The 23666-nt window shown below is 37.1% G+C and overlaps 1 protein-coding gene and 1 long non-coding RNA gene across 3 annotated transcripts in view; one reads left to right on the forward strand and one right to left on the reverse strand.

Annotated features, from left to right (window-relative positions):
- Positions 1 to 23666, forward strand: part of LOC140338943 (uncharacterized) — a 69779-nt gene that overhangs the window by 43714 nt on the left and 2399 nt on the right. The window contains exon 3 of the long non-coding RNA XR_011922344.1: positions 22731 to 22884. This is a non-coding gene — a long non-coding RNA (uncharacterized lncRNA). The remainder of the gene's footprint in view (positions 1 to 22730; positions 22885 to 23666) is intronic.
- The window catches only part of RNLS (renalase, FAD dependent amine oxidase), a 112378-nt gene continuing 95935 nt past the window's right edge, over positions 7224 to 23666 (reverse strand). For both annotated transcript variants that reach the window (XM_072423267.1, XM_072423268.1), the window contains exons 6-7: positions 12505 to 12680; positions 7224 to 7603 (exon numbers count right to left, since the gene is read on the reverse strand). In XM_072423267.1, coding sequence (XP_072279368.1) covers positions 7439 to 7603; positions 12505 to 12680 — 341 coding nt within the window. In that variant the 3' untranslated portion in view covers positions 7224 to 7438. The remainder of the gene's footprint in view (positions 7604 to 12504; positions 12681 to 23666) is intronic.

Below are 23666 nucleotides of genomic sequence, written 5' to 3' on the forward strand. Positions count from 1 at the left end.
TCCATGCCTGTAAATGTCTAAGCAGTGTTCTGTAAAGAAATTGTCCGTCAGATTGTGGAACACATATGACCTCCATCTAATGTCTGTGGCTGGCTTTACTAAAAACCACAGCCTGGCCCACTTCTGCTTTCCTTCAATTTTGTCTAGTTGACCATTTTCAGTTATTAAACCTTCGAGAGGAAGGAGCAGAAGAGCATTGAGCTTAATTTAAACAGATGAGGGTGGGATACCTAAAAGGTCAGAGTACACCTTCATGCAATCCAGACAAATAGCTGTATAATACAGTATTGGAAAACTGGAAGCAGCTGTGCTCTACTCCAAGCCTGCATTTTACAGTAAGATTTCCTTTTAAACAAAAAAAAAAATCTTAAGGTATTGCAAAACAGTTTGGAAGAAATTTAATAAACTTCGGAAATAATCACTATTCTCTTTCCCACCACAATCTGCATCCGGTGTGAATATAAATTAAAAATGCATGTGTGTGTATTTGTAAAAGAAAAGTGATGGCGCATATTTATAGGTATAAACACCAGATTATAAACAACTTGAAGAGAAAATAACTTTAGTTGTGTATTCATGTGGCTTATCAGATTTGTTGAGGTTTACTAATGATCAGATTGCGGAGTCAGAGGAAGGTCAAAAGCCTCAAGCATTTCCTGTTTTATTTATCTTTGGCTTGTGGTAATCCTGCAGACATACTGCACATACACCACAATGAAGCACAAATATAATATTTGTGTGTATGTATGTGTGTAAATATATATATTTATATTTGGGCAGGATCAGCTGGCAATGACAAAGGCAAATGCATGGATGTACAATGCAGGGGGGATTTGTACAAGAACTAAAAATACCAAATATCTGCTTGTTTGGGCCTACATTTATACTTGGGCCAATTACTGGCTTGACCAAAGCCCATACAGGGTTTCTTTAAAACAAGTAGGCAGTTCCTAAACCTTTTAGGGCTGGTTCACCCTGCTAGTGAGGTTGCGGTGCATTTACCGCTTCCTCACGTCAGAAAATCTACTGCTTCGGGAGATGCTATATCAGGGGTGGGCAAACTTTTTTTAGTCTGGGGCCACAATCTGACACAGCCCACCCACTCTCCCATCACAGGTTCAGATCCAGGGAAGTGTTCCGCATCTGTGGCCGGTGCGCCCTCTCGGCAGGGTCTTTCTCTTGACCCTGCTCGGGGTGGCACCAACCAGAGCCGTGGAACACCCAAAGAGCCGGAGAAACATCCCCATTGGGCCCTATACAGCCCGCGGGCCGTAGTTTGCCCATGCCTGTGCTATAGGTATCATCTTTCTACGCTAGCCCTATAGAGAATGAATAAAGGCAGCAGTGAGTGGTACTGGTTAGGCAGTTCTTTTTGAATTAGCGCTGCCATACAAGTGCCATGTGGCTGAGTGAAGTGTGAAGTTGTGTGATGAAAGCTTCCAATGCACATTTGTGACTATGTTGGGAGGTGTTGATATGCTGGTATTGTTATGCAGAGATAGACCAGTTAACAGGCCGCACTGTAGAGTCGGTGATATGTATTTTTATATTTTATATTGGACTAGTAACAAGACTCTTTTGTTACATTTGGAACACAGTTTTAATTTCTTTATATACCCAATTTTCTGGCCTTTAGTATGCCCATGTATTGGGGAAGGTTTTATTTTGTATACATATTATTGTACATTGATGGTGGCTATTTTTCCAATAATGAGATCTGTTCTATAGCCACTTCCATGAAAAGGGGGTGATAACAAAGCAATAATACTTCTTGGTAGCAGCCCTCCATTATGTTAATTGTACATAGCATACTGTGCTTCTGTTATCAGCACACAGATTATATGCAGAATAAAACGTTATGAAAAAGTTTGGGCACTGAAAGAATACAGTTGAGTCATACAACATCTGCGGGGAACATAACATACTTGAAAAGTTTAAATCACAATTACTTGTTTGGTGCTGAAATTACTTAATAATTGCTGAACATTTTGAGGTAGATGTTAAGTAGGCATTAAATGCAAGATGATCTTACATTATTTCACAAAATGAGGAATGTGAAATCTGGCTACACTTAACATTTGAAGGCTTTAATTTGATGTTTACTGACAATTTAAAATATGAATTATCCATCAATAATACCTGTACATTTAGCCCAGTTATCATTAACACACTGGACTTTTTTTATTAAAGTGATCCAGCAAGCCTGGAATGGGTTTCTTCAAAGTTATTTGCTATGAAAATGTTTTGAATCCTGGACCAGATCCATTTTAGGTTTGCTGGATCACCCAGCATGACTGATTAAAGTGTATCTTCTCCAGCCTTGGAGAGCTTTAATAAATCAGGCCCACCAGTTTGGAAAGACTGGTCACCACTAGGACTAATGCAAATAAACGAGTAATTAACTTTTGCATTTGAAGTGGTTTGATCCAGTAGATTTTTCATGGGGGCTCTTTGTGGCTTTTTAGCAGATGTTCAAGGTTTAAACCAGGTAAATGTAGAATAGGTAAAGTACAGGTCCCTTTTTACATGCCTGTATGACTGGCAAGTCAGAAAATGTTTCCCTAAATATAGGAATGTCTCTTGAATTGCAATTGTCACTGGCAGACTCTTAAGGGTGGACCCGGATGAGAAGGGCAAGTGTAATAATGAAAAAATAAGAATGGGAAAGGCAGTCAGAGGTGGTACTAAACTAATGAAGCATCAGCATCTGTCACCCAAAGACCGGGTCCATTTGGAGCACCATACAGTGCACAAAGGAGCAGGTTGCTTAATGGAGAAACAACGTATTATCACGATGATGGATATGTCAGTGTAACCTATGCAGGTGTATTCTAGCAACCACATCCAAATGTCCATTATCTGGGTTTGCCCACCTGAGGGTTTCTAAGACTTTTTCCACACGCCAGATGATTCTTGCCTGACATGAGCCTCAGGGCTCATCTTGGATGAGAATCTGACACCAAGAAGAATGACGTAAGACGAACAACAGCAATGGAAGCTCTCCCATTCTCCCCTCGATCCCCTCTTCATAGAACAGAACGGCGCTATGTACATTCATCTTTCGGTCTTTTGTTGTTGGAAACGACAAAAATCTAACAAGTGTACGCAGCCTAAGTTCACTTTTCAACGGAATTGCCACTTTTAGAAGATATTTTTGTAATTACCACTTTAAAGTTTAACTACAAAGTGTTGGGTGACTGAACATGGCCAACTGTATGGGTTACAATAGATCAGGGGTCCTCAAACTTTTTAAAAAGGGGGCCAGTTCACGGTCCCTCAGACTGTCGGGGGGCCGTACTATAGTTTGAAAAAAAAACAGGAGAAGATTCTTATGCACACTGCACAAAACGTATTTATTGTATAAAAAACATGAAAGAACAATACTATATATAAAATGAAGAACAATTTTAACCAAGATAAACTAACAGTATTTCAATGGGAAGTGTGGGCCTGCTTTTGGCTAATTACTCACTGATCTAGTGGTAATTCTTTCCAAGTTTAATGATTCTGGTCATTATTTAACTCTTTTCAATGAGCCGGACATCAAGGGGCCATCTCCTGACTCTTGAATCCCAGAAATTCTCCATAAAATGGTCCTGAAGATTGGGTTGGGGGTCACTCATGGAAAAAAAACTGCTCACTGCACATGTGTGAGATTGTCAATTTTTTTTCTTTGAGTGAAAAGGCTCCTGCGTATGCCTGGGATGCTCGGGCATGGGCAAAAAAAGCACCAAGAGCCTACTGGGATGCTTGATGTAGGTATCCCGGGAGGCTTTGCGCTCCCAGTGCTACAAAATAACAACAGAATTACTTTACATAAAAGTGTTGTCTACCCTTTTATGTAATGTAAAACTTCTGAGTTTAGGTACACTTTAAGTTCACTTTAAAAGGTGATAGACTTTTCACAGACCTTTCAATTCACCCCTTCTCGTCTTGTATTTGCTTTTGCTTCTGACTTTTTTTGGCCTTGGCTCATTTTATGCTGAGCACAGAATTTGCTGAGGTTTTAAGCTCACCAAATAACCTAGGTAAATAAAAGCACTAAAAATAGCTGAAAACCCAATAAAAATAGAATCTCTAGGTCCCTGTGCAATGGAAAAATGTGGCTTTTTAAACAAACTGAATTAAGTGTAATTTGCATAAAAATTAATCCAATATGCAATTTCGTGACTGCGTTACATCAGACATTTTGCCCCGGACATGTATCAGCCGGAGATTGTTTGTGGCTGGAGGGTCCTGTAACCTAACAATTTAAAATTAATCTATTCCATTAAAGAGAGATGCAATCAAAACACAGTGTTTTCTTTTAAATGAAGCAGTGCCATCATGATGCAAAAATGCCGTTTAATTACATCATGTCTGAGCAGTGTTTACCCTATGGCCATTCATAAAGCTGCAAAAATAAAACAGAAATGTGCTTTCACTTATTGCCATCTGTATATGGGAATGCTTCAAGCTCACCTGCTCTAATTAATTTTTAAACAGCATTTTTTTGACTGCTCTTCTAAAGTGAAATGGACATAAAAATAATTATTCCCCAAACGAACTCTGCCTTTTGTAGACCTGTTTCTGGATTAATAGTTAATGATAATCATACAGAATGACTTGCTTTTATATTATTTGTGGAGACGTATAATGCTGGGAGACAGAAGGTTAGCCTTGGGCTTCCCTCTTATAATAAAGCTCAAATATAATCATGTGCCAGTAGCACCTAAAACTTTGACATCTCTGTGAATGTTACTCAGGCAAAGTATAGACAGGGTTTGGATTCGGTTGCACATCCGCCTTTTGTAAAGATCTGATTACTCATATCATTCTTCACGATGCACCCTAAGGTGGGGAAGCCAAAAAAGGAAAATGGCTCATATATTAAGACCCAAGGGTGGTTAGAACCTTTTATGGGGGATTCACTTACAATGTGCACTTGGGATGTAGATTCGATTGGCAATGTAGATTGAGTTTACAAATCCGAATTCCTTTCTGCTTACTTTATAGGATTGGGATAGCCTTTACATCACCAATTAGCTGGTTTACTGCATTTTGCTATAGGCAACAGCTAATTTTCTCTAATATGATTTATAAAGCCATCGCAAGGTAATTAGCAGCAAGGAGGTGATGCAGTGGATAACTCTTAGTGAAAGAGAGTATCGTAGCTTTGGAACGGCAGATAACCAGTTACTTTTCACAAGAAGAAAGCACACTGAAACTTCTGACAGATTACATGAGGAGCTAGAAATGTTTTTGTTCTGCAACATGAATTCCTTTTCTGCAGCCAGTCTTATCAGTTTTTTCTGCCTCTCAGCAGGAAGTGATCCCTGACATTTTAATCTCTGCGTTCCAAAAAGGAAGTAGTTTATTACATTTAGATGGGATCTTGTTCCTAAGGCACCAATGTTTTCTTCTAGAGAAAATACAAATATGTGACAAAGCTAGTATGGACAGTCACTACTATTCATGTAAAGGTTCTTGATTTTTAAAACATTAGCCCAGTTAATATGGCTAACCACTGTTGTCTATTCATGCAAAGCCCAAAGATAGCTAAAACGTATTTTTATATAAACCAGGTAACTGAAGTTTAGTAGCCATTTAGGTGGTCAATGAGCAACTTTTAAAACATGACCCATTAATGTGATGAGAATGTCTGATATATTACTCCAAATTCATATTATGTGTTTGTTGTTATGGCACCCAAACAGATTGATATATACAGTGTATGTATGTATGTATAATATCTCCCTAACTAGGACAGTTTTTATAACTTGGAGTTGATGTTTTCTCAAGAAGTTGTTCAGCGCATGTCCTCACATACATTAAATGTTTCCAAATCTGGCCAAAAACAGGCAGACATCATCTCATGTCTATGATCTGTATATAGCTCTGTTAGGAAGGGGACGCTATATTCTTGAACTGTCCCATTTAATATAATAATTTTTCTTAGGGAAATATTGACTTTTATAAAACAGTGCTGAACATTTGGGACATTTCCAGGAGCAAACGTTTACTTTCTCACCAAGTTTTAAATGGAATTTTGGGCAAAATAAAAAAAAAAAACTACATTCATAATATGGTCTGTAACTAGACTTTACATAGCAGTGTTTGCTTTTCTGAGTCCCCTATGTAATGCAGTTTATTACCTGTTGAGTCTGCAAGCAGATCCTTAGCCAACTTTTCCAGCAATAGTGACAGTTAAAGATGAACTCGGGCCAAAACGTTTATTTTTTCTCCTACAGTGGGTCACCCCTCACCACCACTCTCCTTGCGCATTTTGTCTAGGGCATGATTCTGAGTAAAGTTTGCCACTTGAACAATCCTGTGCAGCTTCTATTGGCTGGCACATTGCTAGCCAATTGGCCACCCAAGCCGCTGCCACTGGTTGTGAAAGAACCAATGTTTCCACATTCTAAATCGATGAGAATCGGTGGTGCTTAGCTGCTCACTGCCACCCTTTCATTGTCAATGGGATGCCATGGGTGAGACACTACATGTAGCATATCCTTACCAGAGAATGCGGTGCAGAAGTGTGAATAAACAGTAACTACATGCAACCTCACCGCTAGTCTGAGCATAGCCTTACTCCTAGTTCCCCCAGCTGCTAACGCTCTCCTCCTGCTCTGCTTGGCTGCTACTATGCAGCCACACCAGATACCTTACCACCCAACTAATCTGATGGCTGACATCAACTTCCTTCTGTGCAAGTCTTGCACTTTATGAGATGGCACCAAGGCACAGCCCACAATCCAGGGCATTGGCAGTAGAAAGGAGCCCCTGTGGCTGCAGTAGTACGAGATAAGCAAGTATTCTCCAAAATCATTATCTCCTAGATAGATGTGGTTAACCCCCTGAAATCAGGAGAGATCAAACATTAATTAGACAGGAGTTCAGCTTTAAATTTACAGAAAGTGCTGCTAAGTGGTTGGAGCAGCTGTCAATCAAGCTGACTTAGACTGCAGAAAATTGGATTAAAGCATAGCTGCCTGTAGTTCCCACAAGCGGGTGACAACCAGAGAGCCAAAGGACTCAGAAAGAGAAGGCACTACTTATGTTCCAAAAATTGGTATAAACCGCATAAAGGTAATTTTGCAAAATAAAAGCTTTGCAGTTTAATGCCCAGAGCTGAGTAATATGTAATATGTTGGTACCATATAAGTACAGTTTAATATTATTAAGCTAAAGTTGGTCTGTCTTTACCATTATTTTGTCCAAATAAAAACTCCAAACACAAATCCAAAACACTATTTTATTTTTTCTCCAGCATTACAATGCCATTCATGCAATCAAGGAAAGGTTTATTCAGCACTGCTAAGGTCACTAGCTGGTCTATCAATAAAAGTAACCGTTCTAGAGAAAATATCCATTCTTACACATGTAATTGGAGAGCACAATGCCATAATGCATACTAATAAAATATGTATATATCACATTATGCCTGTGTACATAGCTAGCGTAAATTTTGTAAAGAAGAGGCTAAAGTTTCTACAATTCGTAGAGCCGATTCTGTACAACCATCAAAGTTTGAATGTGTAAATCCATCTCCGCCACATAGGAGGAAAGGCTTGCTGTGCAGAGTTATCTGACCTGGACAATCCGGAAAGGCCTCTGTAACCTAGAACATAAATCACTCTGATTAGTTGGCAGAAGAATTCCACTTTATCAACCAATGTGTGTGTTTTGTGACATCAGCGTTAAAAAGAACAACATTATCCAAATAGAAGCATATTATACAATACAATTTATACAGAATACAGAACATAAGCTCTCCTTCCATATCCTCCGGTCCATTTTAATAAATGCCTGAACTAGACTAGTAGTTGTTGGGAAGAATCCCAGATTTAAAAGAGAAAATTATTCCAAAGCTCTCTGCTGCACTACTTTTGCCCCACGAAATACCCTCAGTCTGATGGCTAGCATAATGCAATCCACTTTCTTTGAGACCAGACCGCCCTAGACCCACCCATGTCTGTTTAATCGCTGTGCTGTTGCTTATCCTCCTCTGTAGAAAGAACTGCACCAGGGTGCGTGCAAACACATTGACCTCCTGAGCAGTTTGCGGCTCCTGGGCACAAGGCAACAGTTTACTATGAGCCTGAGAGCGCCTAGCCGGGTGCTCTTCCACTGCAAGTGTGAAAGGGCCTTAATTGGGAGAAGTCCCTGACTGACAAATAGTTCAGTATATGAGCACTTCTATTGCAGGGACCTTCCTTTATGCATTTTTCCCAACTGGGACACTTTACCAAACATTAATACGGTAACAAAGTCTAGATTGCACATCTGGCCATTTATATTATTTAAAAATGTAAAGATTAAAATGCAGAGCCATCGCAAATGATTTCATTTCAACTGATAGGTTTCTATAGTGCCTAACAGTAGACCAAAATGCTGAATTTATTACAATTTTTGGGGGGAGTTTAGTTTTTCTCTGCCTTTACCTTTGTTTTACTTCTATTGGTGACAAAGTCTCTAACTGATTTTTTTGCCCTTCTTGCCATTATTTATATTGGTGGAGTTCTATTTTTTTTTACATGCATTACTATTTTAAAATGCGAAAAAAAAGGGCAAAATATAGTGATTTGTACTGAATATACATGGAAGCATATTAGATAAATATCAGTCCCCTTCCCTGTAAGGAAATACAGCAATAATGTAAACTGCAGAGCAAGCCTCCTGGAGCTAATTTAGTATATTTTAGCCTGATTTCCAGAACTATGCCGTAAGATAAATAAGTGGATGAGCCAATGATGTAAATGTTTGTGTGTTTGTATAAATAGAGCTTGTCTATGCACATGAGAGATAAGACTGGAGATCTGTATCAGTCATTGTATTTACAGCACTCTTCATATAAGTGGTGGTGGTGGGGGGGTGTAGTGCTTGGAAATCATTTTAAGCATGTCTCCACATTAATGCGATATAAACGAGATCCTAAAATAGCTCAGGGACATTTATCTTTAAAGGAAAGGCCAGTTAAAGCAATAATAAAATATTCTGCAAGATATCTGCAACTCCAGCCAAAACATTTTTTAGTTTTAGATAAAGGGGGAAAGGTTGGACCTTTGTCAGGTTTGTACTGTCACCTGTGTCCCCATCACTTTTTGCATAGCAGGAAGAAAGTAGAAACCTTGATAAACACCTGATAGTGTTCCACATTATTTAAAAAAAAATTGAGGTATATATCAGTTTCAGTAAAAGATATATTTAGGAGTGTTAGATTTGCATAGAAGACTAGAAAATGCATTTTTACCATGATGGTATGAACCTTCTGGATAAATGTCTTTTTTTTTACAAATAAGTTTATTTTAATTGCTTTGAGATTTTGTAGTAAGCAAAGCCCCACTTATTTCAACCCTCACCCCCCCAGGGGGAGGTTCCTATCACCCGGCCTGCTGAGCATGTGACTAGCATCCATTCCAATCACATGTGCTCATTATTCTGAGAACAATCCTTGGGTACCGCTGAGTAAACATGGACAATATATATAATATATATGAAACTTTTCTTGGTTGTAAATTTGCTTCTCAAGCTAAAATTTGCTTCTCAAGCTATCATTTCATGGTTGCATCTGTCAATAGTCTTTAAGAACTATTCAAATGTATATGATGGGGTTTCCTTAACTATAGTGATATATTATAGAAGTGGATGATAAAAAAATCTTTCCTTGCCATTTTCGTTCAAGCAAGTGTTTTGACTTGCTTGTGATGGAGCGTGTCTTCTACACTCAGCCCTGAGAAATGCACATGTTCAAACTGCAAAATACTTTAACTGTGGGGGTCTGAAAAGCTTCCATAACTTATACTTAGCTCTCCTGTCAAGTCAGTGCCAGAAAACATACCAAATGCTAATGTATGAAGAGATGCAAATTTATTTTTATACATTCTTAAAAACATGTTCCTGGTTATTTTACTATTACAAATGCACATTGTAATAAGATACCACCACCCCGTAAGGAATCTAATTGTCACTTAAAATAATCATTAGTGACGATTTTAGTAACATTCTGGCATACACATACTAATTGACTACTTCTGAGTACCCTGACCTGTTCTGTGGACTGGGGTGGAACACTGCTATGGAAACTACAACACTCCAACCATATGACGCCGTGATCACTAAACAGTGTAAATCTCCTGCTAGATTTTCACTCGAGATGAAAAAAAATGCCGATGTTCACATCACCCAGCCACACTATAGTCGACTCCATGGCTTTCACTGTGGTGTGCATATTGTGTGTGAATCTTTTCTTGATAGGGCATTCATTGATGCTTAGCTGCATCAGGTTTTTACCAAATGAATAATTTCAAGCACATCCAACTCAAATGCCAATCCTGATCACCCTCTGGTTGGCCCTAAATAGTCCTTATCATAACCAATACTCATGACCCGCATGAATCATAACCCATATCATGTATGATTATCCTAAGACATTGTCGAGTATCTCTTTTGATGTTGAGAACATTTATATTGCCATGTTAAAATTCTACTTGTCTGTGGTTTATAAAAGGATTGCATTCTATCCTCTATGACAGTTAATTATTCCTATTTTCCACATCATTGTGTTAAAACAAAGCACATGAGCCCAGACAATCTCTCCAGAACTATAAAGGCTTTGTGTGCACAAATTCTGGATGAAGACTGTCTGAGACTGCCACATCACTCCTATAATTAAGTGAATCATTCCATGATTTATTACACACTGGGCAAACACTATACACTCATTCTTAAACCATAAAACATTGACTGAACTAATTTGCAATATGTAGTGACATAGGCACACGGAGCAAATCTGGAAATAACTGTAAATTGCAATTTAGCAATTTCTTTGAGCATGTAAATGATGACTTGTTCTGATCACTGGTAAATCTCAGGGATCACATGATGCACAATACACCTACATATTCCGCACTTCATTCCAATATATTTACAGTGCTCAGATATATCAGACAAAATTCACCATTCTTCCTATATAATTGCAGAAGGAACACTGACATGAGCTGACAACCACCACGTTGATGTTTTCATGTGACTGCAGACAGGCTATACATTACTGGATTACACAACGGAGAGAGGGGAAAGCAATTTTCATAAAAAATTATACATCTTGTACAAATCTAAGTTCTAATGGCTCTACATGGAGCCCTTCGGTATCAGATTACTAGAATATAAATTCAATACTATATTTTCATATTCATCGTTAACGCGAATGCCCTATATACAATAAGAATTCTTTCTTAAAGTCATTTATCAGACAATACAGCTAGTTGTGGAAAGGTGGATGAAGTCAGCCACCCCCACACAACATGCTGTGTACATGGGACAGTTAATGCTAATATTTACTGCTTTTCATGTAATCCCTGGTGGCTAACTGAAGTTGCTGGGTCAGCATCAAAATAATGAATTTCACACAGTGAGCTCTTTACTTTTTTTTTCCATCTGAAAAGGAATAAAAAAAAATTGGCATTGAACATAAATGAGTGGGTTGCTATTGGAAAGGAATGACTTCCTTAAATATTTATTGTAATGTTGTGTATGTCTTTTAGTAACGAGTGAGCTGATTTTTTTTTTAATATTTTACTTAAAGTGACTCTCCCACTACTCTGTACCATAAGTAAAATCTCCCTAATGAGTAAATACCTCTCATGCTGCCCAACACTTTATGGAAGAGAAATCAACTGCTTCTTCTTCCAACACCGGGAAACTGACACTTTCTTTGAGTGCTGATCTCTTGGTCTCTCCACTGTTTCCTCCTGGCAACCCTTATGCCAATACTGTGCCCTCCATTATTGTAGAGTTTGGCAGTGGAAACCGATATGACACAGTGTGGGACTAGCAGACCAACACACCTGAAAGAGGTGGTTTCTAAAAAACTTTAAGCTGGTGATTATTCTTCAAGAGAGTATTAGCAGGAGAGGTTAAAATTTTAAATCTTTGGAACAGAGATGAGGAAATCCCGAGGTATGCTCTAATGCTCGCTCCCCAGAAGGAAACTTTTCTTCATTCCATAGGTGTAATGTTTGGTTGCTGTAAGTTAGGAAAATACATGGTACTTTGAGTACAAAGGAGCATGTGCTCTGATCCATGGGACAGCACTTTCACATAGGGGTGAGTTGAGAGTGCTTGGCCCTGTTTAAGCTCTCACTTAAAATGATATGGCTGGCTAACTTTGTTCTCAGTGGCTGAACCAAACAATGGGTAAACAAAGCACAGGCCCACTTTAAAAATGAATATTTCTTTGTACATGGTTTAAAGCTGAATCACTCACACACACTTTTCCTTCACTTCCAGCAGACTGGTCTTTGATACAGTAACATTTTGTTTCAGTCACAACTTGATCTTTTACTTTTTAGGATAGCGCTGGGAAGGCTTATAGATGTGAGCTTTCCCATCCTCTACCCAAAAAATAAAAAGTTGGCTGGACTTTGGCCCTAAAACGAGTGCATTACATGCTCAAGCCATCTGTTATCTGTGAAACAAGAGTACCAAGGCCCTTCAATTTGTAAATGTAGATCTACTTACTTGTGAGTATCTCCATTTCTGACACTTGATGTCTTTTGGTTTAGGAAGATTTGGTAGTATTGCATCAAGCTGCTTCAAGATCACCTGTTGCACATCCTCTTTTTCTTGTTCCAAGTGCTCTATTCCAAATGGTACACTAGTGTGAACTACAATTGATGGTCCAATATCAGAAGATTCTGTTTAAAAAACAAAAAAAAAATCAATAAAGAACTTTTAATAATATTGTCAGAAAGGCAGTGTATAAATTTATAGTTAAAAGGCCTTCTAGCTATAGCTAAAGGCCTAAATAAAAAAAAATTGTTCTCAAAACCAAGAAATCGGAACATTTAATTTTATGCTGTGTCATAAAAATACCCATTGCAATATCAGGTGGAGCAAGGTGTCTGCAATTCTTTTTATTCAAAAAATCTTTTGTATGCCTCTTTGATTTAGCTTGTTACCAGGCATCTGACGAGTCCATAAATTATATATTTTTATATAAGTTATCCCCCTATACAACAATAGCATTTTACTGGATTTTAAGGCTACTATTATTGGACAAGATGAGTGCAAGGTGGTCAGGGTTTAGCTTGGAAGTCCCTAGTATAAGACCTGTATAAACATTGAAGAACACACCTAAGATCAATGGACTTATAATGAGTAACAAAAAATGTTGTAGTTCCTTGTCTTTGGTGGGAAGGACTTTTAAAAGGCTGTCCAGTTCACATGAAATAATTTCAATAATCTAGAATGTATACTTCTGAACCATTTACAATTCCATTTCAAGCACTTCTGGGAGCTTGTACACAGGGGCAGATCTGCTGCCAATTTTGTACTTAACCAGCTGATCTGATCAATTTTGTGATCGGCTCTTAGACTATTGACTTATAAATCATTTATACACACGACAACCTGCGTACTTTCAATCAATAGTTACTAACATGTCTAATCTATCTGTGACCAATCAAGAAAAAGTAAATCAGTCTTTTTACTGTCAGGAGTGGATTTTAATGTATTATGACTTTTATTTTACTATTATTATTTTACTATTACTATTTTACTTCTGAATATCCCATGCAGATGAAGTTCTGTTGTAGGAGATGCTTAAAGTTTTTGAAAGGGACTATCCTATTGTTTGCAAGTGTAACTACTGCATTGTTACACACCATCTTTTTTGTGGGAACAAGGCACCATCAGCAAACAATTACACTTTGAAATACCTCTGCCTGAAATAACCAGCACCAATAATGCCAGAAGGTGTTTTCTCTTGGATTGTGTAGAAATTTCCTAAAACCGGCTTAAACTGCCAGTAAATATTAATGGTCAACTTTTATTTATTTATTTTATGGAGTATTTTTTTTTTTTGCATGGGTCTCCTAATACTTCCTTTCCTGGTAGTATGTAAGAGATACAGGAAAGTGTTAGAAGTCTCTACAATGTGGACAAAAAAAAAAAAACTTTCCAAAAAGTAGAGAAACATTCCCACAGTGGACTACATATTTATTGTGGTCTAGATTGCCCTGTGCTAATGACATCCACCTCCCTTTGTTTTTTTGACTTGTCATAAGGACATAAAGGGAGAACAAATATCCCCAGTGGGGTTACAGACAACAGTAAAAACCTAGTGGATGTTCTAACTCTTACACAAAATCCCCCAACTAAAAGAAAAGATCTGTCTGGTTACAGGCAAAATGTTCTATCTCTAAGTGAACGTGATGGTGCTTTGTACATATTTTTTAACATTGTAAAATTATTTATTTTGCTTCATCTCAACATCTTCAATGTGAATATTTAGTATTTTATAGATTTTTTTTAAAATAATTTTTACATTATAATATATAAAAACAGATTACATGGTGACAGATTCAACACTTATAAAGTAAAAAAAAAAAAAGTACCCCCTCAAAAAATATAGTTTCACTTTGCTAATAAACAGAAAACAGTATCTATAGAATGAATAATATATAGAATGAATATCCTTATAAAATCAAGACCCAGCACTGTAAATGTGAAAGTTACAAAAAAAAAAAAGTTTAAAAAAAATAAACACTACAGTAGCATTAAAAAAACATACATGCCTAATCAGAAAGAGACTAGGATTGATTTGCTAGTAAAGAGTGTGCACTTAAAGTACATTTTTATTATTTTTATTGAATGAGTTGAAGCAAGCAAAAGCCTTTTCTCTTTTACTATAAAAACATAGTCACATTTATTTACTTTAGTATTTTACTATCATTTCACTATTTTATTATTTTCTTTTTGGAGCTCAATTGGCTTCCAAAGTATCCACCTACATTATATTACCAAGCACACACAGCAAGAGTTAAACATTCGGTGGCCTAAAAAAGATGTGCTTTAATACTGCAGAAGTTGGAAGGCTCACAGACTGATATTAACACAGCATGAAAAATAGCCAACAAGAAAGAGCATGTTAGTGAACGTTGGCGGCTGCTGCTCGCAGATCTGTACTGGGATCGTATAGTTGTTACCTAAGACTAATAAATTGTGCAGATAGAATTTCACTTTTGGATCCATTCAAAATGAGCCAGCAGTGACCTCAGAAAACTTTATAGTCTCTAAGTCTTTTGTGGTGGCTTAAAAAAATGGTTCAGGTAGGTTACAGGTTTTTTGTTAAGTATACGTGTCATTTTAACAATATATATGGCTAATTTATTCATTCAAGGTCAAATGTTTTTTCTAGAATTCCAACTTGTATCAGCACATCCTGGCAAACACAGAACACCCAATGCTGATGTGGATCTGTGCTTGCCGCATGTTTTAACGTACCAGCCATAGTGGAGCACAATATTAAAAAGAAAAACTTAATAATGCTCACAATAATAAAATGTGCATCTAAACCCAAAAACAAAAATACTTTCCTCTTACTAGTCTTTGGATGTGGACACAGCATGAAACCTGGAATTGATAGATTTTTTTTCAAATCAGTGTTAGTCCTCCTGTGCACTGGCTGTGCATGCAGTATAAAAATTATCACAGAAGTTTTGCACTTCATACAAGTGGGTCAAATAATTTCAAATTATCTCAGAGACATCTCCAACTGATGTCAAACAGATGTTCCTGACCTAGGTCTTTAAGGCTGAACTAAATCTTGTTAAACTCACCTGTTCCTATTCTATCGCGGACGCCACCATCTAATAAATGAGTTTATTGAACCCCAGGAACTGCATGGGAAGCTTGGATGTGCCAGTGCATGACAGATGGAGGGAGCTATCAGCCTGGAAAGAATGCTTATTATAGAAGAGACATCGTCTGTCCCTTTCTGCAATAAAGCCCTGGCCTGCTTGCAAAGTTTTAAAGTGGAACTTTAGTTCGGCTTGGTTTTCAGATGTGATCAACAAAGTTGACATTGTTGAGACTGCCCCATTAAGGGGTGATCTGAGCAGGAAAAAACATTTTAGGAATAATTGAACTTTGTACCATTTACCATGATTTCCATTGTACAATGAAAATGAACAATGCATGTACATGAATTTGCACCTTTTAAAAACCTGACCGCTTGGGAGCAATGGGCCCCCATGCATATTACTTTCTATGCTTTAGACCTAAGCCCTTCTTTTATAAGTTTGGAATATAAAGAATTTGTAAAGACAAATGGTATAAAAGGTAATTGGTGGGGCAATTGGGATATTACTGTCAATCTCTCAGACAGTTGGTACAGAAACAAGTGTCCCAATATCAAAATTGTGCAGCTAACAGTGGGGACATTGAACTCCAAGCCAAACAGTATTGCATGTGTTCAGTTTACCACTGTAAACAATTTTATAGAAGTTTTGATTGTGAAAGTCAATTCACAAAGGATATTGCATTGTTTTTGTCTCCCTATATATAGAGCCCGCGTCCAGTCAATTACTATTAAGTACAAGCTGAAATCCATGTTTAGTAAAAACTTTCCCAAGTAGTGGAGTATCTCACACGGCCAGGATTAATTTCTGGTTTATTTAATGTAAATGGTGCCTTTATTCCCTATTCCATTAACTGTTCCTGGCTTTTAAGAGTAGGAAACCATGTGTCCGTTCCCAGCCCAAATCCTAGATAGGCAAGAAGCAAGCCGCTGCAGTCTGAATGAGGAGTTCACTAAAATCACCCGTAGACATAAAGAAGCTTTCCCCACTGCAAGGAAAAGCTTCAGTAAGATATAAAAAAAAATGTAAACTTGGTTGTGAACTTATTTAGACTTGGACAAAAGTTCTCATCCAAAAATATGTCAATACAAAAATAGAGAAAATTAGAAAGTAGACAAATGCATTTTACTGTACTGTATATTAAAAGGACCGGAATGTGCATAGAACATTATACTATGTTTCTATCTGTGCCTTTTTTCATTATTAGTGCTGATATATTTATTGCACTCTAAATTTAAAAATATGATGTTGTAAAAAACAATGTTAACTTATGGAACTGAAGAATATATAAAAAAGGTCTGTATTTGCTGTATGGTTCCCAGGGCAGGCTAGCAAATAATTTGGTTGCATGGGTAATGGCTGAACTTTCCAGCGCATTAGTTGTAATAAACAAACCATGCTGTCTACAGCTTTGTTATAAATTGAACTCTCTTAGTTGGAAGAGAAAACTATACAGTTCATGTTACAAGACCAGAAGGAGCTCAGCATAGACCTCTACAATGTTATTGCTGGACTGGCATAAGTAGCTGTAGATGTTGTACGCATAACACATTGGGGATAAGGATTTATTTTTTATTCAGATGTGGAAATACCATGGGGCAAAATGGCGAAAATCAGTGAAGCTTACAGGTTTTAAAATAAAACCAAATAGCAGAATTTTAGAATTGTGATGCTTGGGTTACATTTTTATGTGCATGTATTAAATGTTGGTGTCACATTTCAGGGTCTTCTTGGCTATTATATTTTATGACAAACTGACTTTAGACCACACTGTATTCTGGAGCCAAGATACACATGGATGTTAATGATGTGAGAGGTCTGTAAGAGTTCTATATGTTAAGCATTAATGGCTCAATGAATGTTCCTCAGAACTGTTTTGCGTTTCTAAAATGAAAAGTACTTATTGGTAGAAGAAGAAATTACATAATGTTCTATATAACCAAATAGTAATTAAAGGTTCTGGAACTGCTAGGGTGACTAATGCAAGGCTTTCTTTCAACCTAGTTATTAAAGACAAACATTTGTTGCTGTTATTTTGGAAATAAAAGCATTTTTCTATAAGTATTTGTATACCCTTCATTTCCTACTCAGTTCTCCTAGCAGTGCCTATGAACATCAATAAGCCTTTCTCCACCTTTTTTTACTCTGAAAGAACACTTGAAATCATTTTTAGGTCTCAGGGAACTTTTTAAATTTTCAACTACTAAACTAAAATATGGAGTTATCACCAACAGAAAGCTTTAATGGAAACAAAGAATTTGGAAAACAGTGTAAATCAGGAGGAGGGTAGAAACATTCTGCTACAGTAGTCAAAATTATTTAGTTTAGTATTTATTTGGTCAGTTGAGACACATATACTTAGGATGTACAGAGCTATATGAGGCACATGTTTTATTTTCCCTATAGTGCAAAGGAACATTGTAATGCAGTATTTCCTGTCTAGCAGAGTACTATACTTCTGGAATAATTATCCACTAGCTTACTGCTGCCTTAAATCAGTATATACTAAAAAGTTATGAAATACATACTACTGTTATGGTCCCCCTCCGGGTTTTCTTTTTTTCAAAATGGGGAAGTATTTTATGACTTCAAACTATTGGGATAGGTCAGAAGATTGTTAATTAAATGCAAAGTTCTTCAAACTATAGACATGTACCTGAACATGTGCATCTAAAAACACTAGTGCCCATCAAAGTTCCTTGGTTACACAGTAGTCCATTTGGAAGACAGACTACAGGGTCTACATGGTGCTTACAAAAAATGGCATTTAGACTTGGCGGTAGCTCTTATTAACTTATGTTCTTCTATCACATTTTGCCAAGTGGAATCAAGCCAGGCCTTAGGATACCAACCATACATAGCCTTATCATGCTGGGTACACGTATTAGTTAGCAAGTAATTACATCAACTGAGATCTGTCTATGTAGATTCAACGCCCCGATATCCTCACAACTGTTTTCTTCCTCACTATATAAGAAAATTATTTAAAAATTACATTTTTAATGTCAGATATTGGATTTAAAGCTTGTGGGCACAGGGTTTGCCTGTGTCATGTATTTTCTATTTGGGATTGTCTGGAGCAGCCATTCTTAACTTTTTTATAATAATTTTCAGATGTCAAAGAACCCCTGCTAAAATCAATCAATGGGAACAATACTATTTGTATTGCCTGTATGAACAATTCCCCACAGTGGTGGCCTAAATAGCTCCTTTACAGACATCCAGAAACATCTTTAGAGTCATGAAGTTGGATCTGCCAATTCGTGTTGGTCCCAGAGCAATGTAATTTACTTGTATGACCATTGCTTGGGCTGTCAACCAGCCCAAGAATCCCTTGTTGAGAATGGCTAGTTGGCAAACCCTAGTTGAGAATGGCTTGTCTGGAGTCTGCAATTCACGCGGTTTAATTACTATATTTGCAACCCATAATAGGCGATAATATTCATCACTAATTTTTAGCATTTGCACCCTAAAAACGTTTAGTTATTTTTTAAGCAATAGGCTATGTACACACGTCAGATGATACTCGGCTGCTATGAGCCCCTGGGCTTGTCTCTGACGAGAATCTGACGTGTACAGAGGCCGTCTGACATCATTCATGGATCCATCGTGGCAGAACCATAAACAACATGAGACGAACAACCGCAATGAAAGTAAAGAGAGGAGAGCAGAGTGGGGTTTGTCATTTGTCATTAGAAATTAGCTTTCACGATCATTTCCAATGACAAAAAAATCTAGCATGTGTACATGCCATGTGTCCGTTCACTGGAGATGGACTATGGATTTGGTGATATGACAAAACAATGGATAAGTAAGGGCCTGGTTAAGATGAGGTAAAATGAACATGCAATGTGTGACACACACGCACACAACATGGTAGTTGTCATATCTTATCTGGAAGAAATGTGACTTATCAAGTACTGGCTTTGATTGTCATAAAATACAGTGAGGGAATACCAAGGTAAAAGAATTTTAAGCATGTTAGAAAGTCCTTTTGGACTCACCACCAGGCTCTTCCTATTACACAAAAAGATAACTATTCTTTTATTATGCATTAACTATGTGATAAGCAATATAGAGAGATTCTTGGTTATCTGTACAAGATAGGGCAAATGTTGTCACCTCTCCAACAGACAAAAACCCAAGAAAGGGAAGAACAGTCTGTCTGGCTTGGCCCTGTTCTGGAAAGTCTGTAGACCAGTTATATAATTACGTTTGATGAATATCTCTGTCAGCAAATGCATACTACTTTGATTTAGTCTCACTGTAGCTTACAAAGAAGGGTTTCTTAAGTTATTATATGAACAGCTTGGACCTAAAACCTACAATATTCACCATCAAAACAAAGCCACATAGTTATATTGTTCCTGAGCTGTGTAGTTTCATGTAGACATTACCATCTTTGTCTACCATAGCAAAAGAAAAATTCAAGTACCCAGAACATGAGGTAAACGGTAACTTGAATTCAGTCATCTGGATGTTTTGGCCATGCCTGGAGCATTTGGCCACATCTGAATGTTATTGGATAATGATGAAATTCAAGGAGGAAATAAAATAATTGTAGCCATAACTCCAACAGAATAACACAGCTGTGAAAAGGGGCTCTCCTCTTTCTTAGTTCATCAGCAAGTGTGTTCCAATTTCCATTCAGAATCTGAACTTGTTGTTTTCATGGAAGATTTACATAAAAAGTACTCTTAATATCCATGGCTGTAGCAGAAAATTGCTTTCAGAAAAACAGTACTGCGTTCTAGCGGTCAGGATGCAGACAGGAAAGTTACTAAATTTGGTTGTTCCATTAATTTGGTAGTTTCCATATTTCTATATGATTTTGTTAATTTATTATGCAAAGAAATCTCATTAAAGAGCTATTTATCTCAGTGCCCTGCCACCCATTACAGGAAAACGTCGAGGAGCTTTATTGATGCAGCAATGAGATTCATTTTGCATTAAATATTATTAAGTACTTTTAGGAAGGCCAGGAGTTCCCAAGTTTGTAACTGAGAATATAAATAAAAATTTTAACTAAATCTAGGTTTTTTACTTTCTATTGAATAACACCTATGTAAATGGTTCCCACCTTTTTATATATTTTTTTAACCTGTAATAGAACAGGACATATATAATTGATTGGATAATACTATGGACAGGTTTCCAATGTTCCTTTGGTTTATATTGAGGCTTAAAAAAGGTAACAAGCCTTATTGTGCTTTTCTAAGCCCAACATCATTTAGCCTATTTTTCCACACACTGCATGGATTATAAGCCTGAAACAGCTTTAAATTGTATGCATGTTTTGTAAAATATTATAGCAAATGCTACACGATCTATTTTGTACTTTAGGAATATTAAAAAAAAGGCATTTTAATTTTTAGCCATTGTAATTGTTTAAAAACTGAAATAGGATTAGGTCTAATAAGGCAATCTAGGGGTGCAAGGTAGGCAGTTGGTATAAAGAAAGCCCCTTTGAAATTTAATATACCCCTTGCGGGATTGGTTTAATGATTGTCCCTAAAATCTGCACAAAGATTCAAGTTTAGGAATTCTCAAACAGAAGTTTTCCTTAATAAAAAAAAGTCCCTAAGCGTTAACTAAACACTGCAGTGTTCCTCCTAGAGCATGGAAAGTGCACCAGTTGATTGTAATGCACCAGTTGATTTTTTTTTTTAGATGTACCCACAGTGCAATTACACACCTGGGATAAAAGTTTGATGACTCTTAACACTTCTCAATCAGAAAAATATGGATATAAGTAAAACCAGTTCATAGCATTTCTCAAATATCAAGAACTTCACCATAAAATATGCATAAACAGCAATTACCAACAGACATGGCAAAATTCTCGAAGAATGGGAAACCCAGTTGCCGGAGAGCTTTATCATTAAGAATTTTTCAACTTCTATGGCTTGCCCCAAACTTAAGAACCAGTAGCAAAATATCTTTGATAAAATTTCTCACAATAATAAAAAATTGAATATTTATTGTAGGCAAATCTATTGTAGATAAACATATGGAAATCTGAAGACAGTGCTGCTATTGAAGAATGGCTTGACTGTTTCCCCACATCTTTATTAGAAAAGCACCATTTGTAACAAAAAGAAGGATGAGCAATGTTTCAGAACAGTGGGCATCCTGGTAAATTTATTGAAACCTAAGACAACATCCTTATTTTAGAAATACCTCTCACATTTTTTCCATTATTATTCATGTGAGTTTACTGAATTAAGAAATTTAAAGTTACGTGTTCCATTTTCCGGCTATGCGTCTACGTTCTGTTACATGCTATTATTTTTCTTTGTTTATTGTTATGTCTTTTACCATTGGTCAGCGTGACAGTAAGGCATCCTCATTTGCAGAATAAGAGGTTTTTACTAGAAAAAAAGGTTTCCCTAAACATAAGTAAAAAGTTTTCAACTATTAAACTGCTACCCGAAAGTGCATCACCCCCACAACTCCTGTGTCTATTACAGCCACATGTTGAGTGTTTATTTACATGCAAATGCACATATCTATTGGCAAGTGAAGCTTCCCAGTATAGAAATGGGTCAATAGAATTTTGTGGGGTCAGGGACAAGTGAGAAGCTTTTTTTGTTGGAACTGTAAAGGAATTCAGTCTGCTGTAGGTATGTGCAAGAATCTCTAGGTGCCTTGTACTACATACCTACAGCCTTTTCTCTTCTTTCTTTCAGGGACAACCCTTTGACCGCTATAAACCAGACATCTTGTACAAGTGCAACCAACACATCATTCTAAGCGGGACTTTCCTAAACATGAGTATAATTTACTCAAATTCCACTTATCCAGCCCTACAGCTACACTAACTTGCCCTTTAAAAGCACCCAGAAGCACAATAGATACAATCAAGGTCGTTGCAATATAGCCAAAGCAACTTTTGCAGATTTTTTTTTTTTTTGTTCCTGGTTTACATCTTGATAAAGTGTTGGGAGTACATAACAAGAAAAAATGTTTCCAAAACGGAACAGTTGTTTTTCCCATCATAAATATGATTAATCAGCTTAGAAACATCTCTTTTTATTCTGATAAACTGGTAAATTCCAGCTTACTATCTCCTGTCTAATGTTCTCTCTACCTTCTTCCTTGCAGTGATGGCTTCCTAACAGCTGAAAGGTTACCTCATCCTGTCCATGGCATATTTCCACACTATGGAAACCTCACCCGAGAATTTAAAACACCCAGTGCAATTAATTTGTCACCTAATCAAGCATTTTCCATACATGCAACCTCTAGGCACCATGAGGTATTGGGATATTTATATACCAGTCTAAAGAATGAAGTCAGCATTACTTGTGCACACCTTGGTTAGGAGGTCCCTGGTGATCAACTGAAGAACCTGAGACTCAGCACTTTCAAACCACTTTGATGTCTACTTCATTTCTACCTTTGTGGTCTTACTGCTTAGCTAATGGTATTGCAGACATGCGTATCCACATATTGTTAAAGAATATATTTGAAGGTTTGGAAAAACACCACTGTGAAGCAAATGTTGTAATGACATTTTTTTTGAGGGGAAAACTCATATGATGCATGAATAAGTAAGAAGTATCTTCAGCACAAAGTTTTTTATCCACCTACTTAATAGGGGACAATAAGGGATCAGCCATTTTATTATATAAGGGGGGGGGCTGGGGCAATAGGGGATATGCAAAAGTGAACAGGTAATCAAGCAGTCTGATCGTTTCTTCTAGATCAGAGGTTGCTGGGGGTTCTTTGCAATGAGAAAAGTGTACATCTCAGCCATCGGTAGGAAGGTTATTCTCACAAAGGCCAGCATTGTAGGAGGAATTCCCACTGACCACCACCCCAATGTACTCTGAGCTGTGGATATAGTAATTTTAGCAGGGGTTCCCCTAAAGATCTGAAAATTATTTCACAATGTCCCCCCATTGTAAAAAGGTCAAGGGTGTCTATATTGTATATGTATATCCATAAGGGTTCATTTAGCAGTTTTGTACAAGGAGCTTTACTTTGGACCAAGACATTATTCTACAATCGAAAATGATTATTTCAGAAGCCTTTAAG

Source organism: Pyxicephalus adspersus, chromosome 10, assembly GCF_032062135.1.
Source record: "Pyxicephalus adspersus chromosome 10, UCB_Pads_2.0, whole genome shotgun sequence".
Classification (NCBI taxonomy): Eukaryota; Metazoa; Chordata; class Amphibia; order Anura; family Pyxicephalidae; genus Pyxicephalus; species Pyxicephalus adspersus.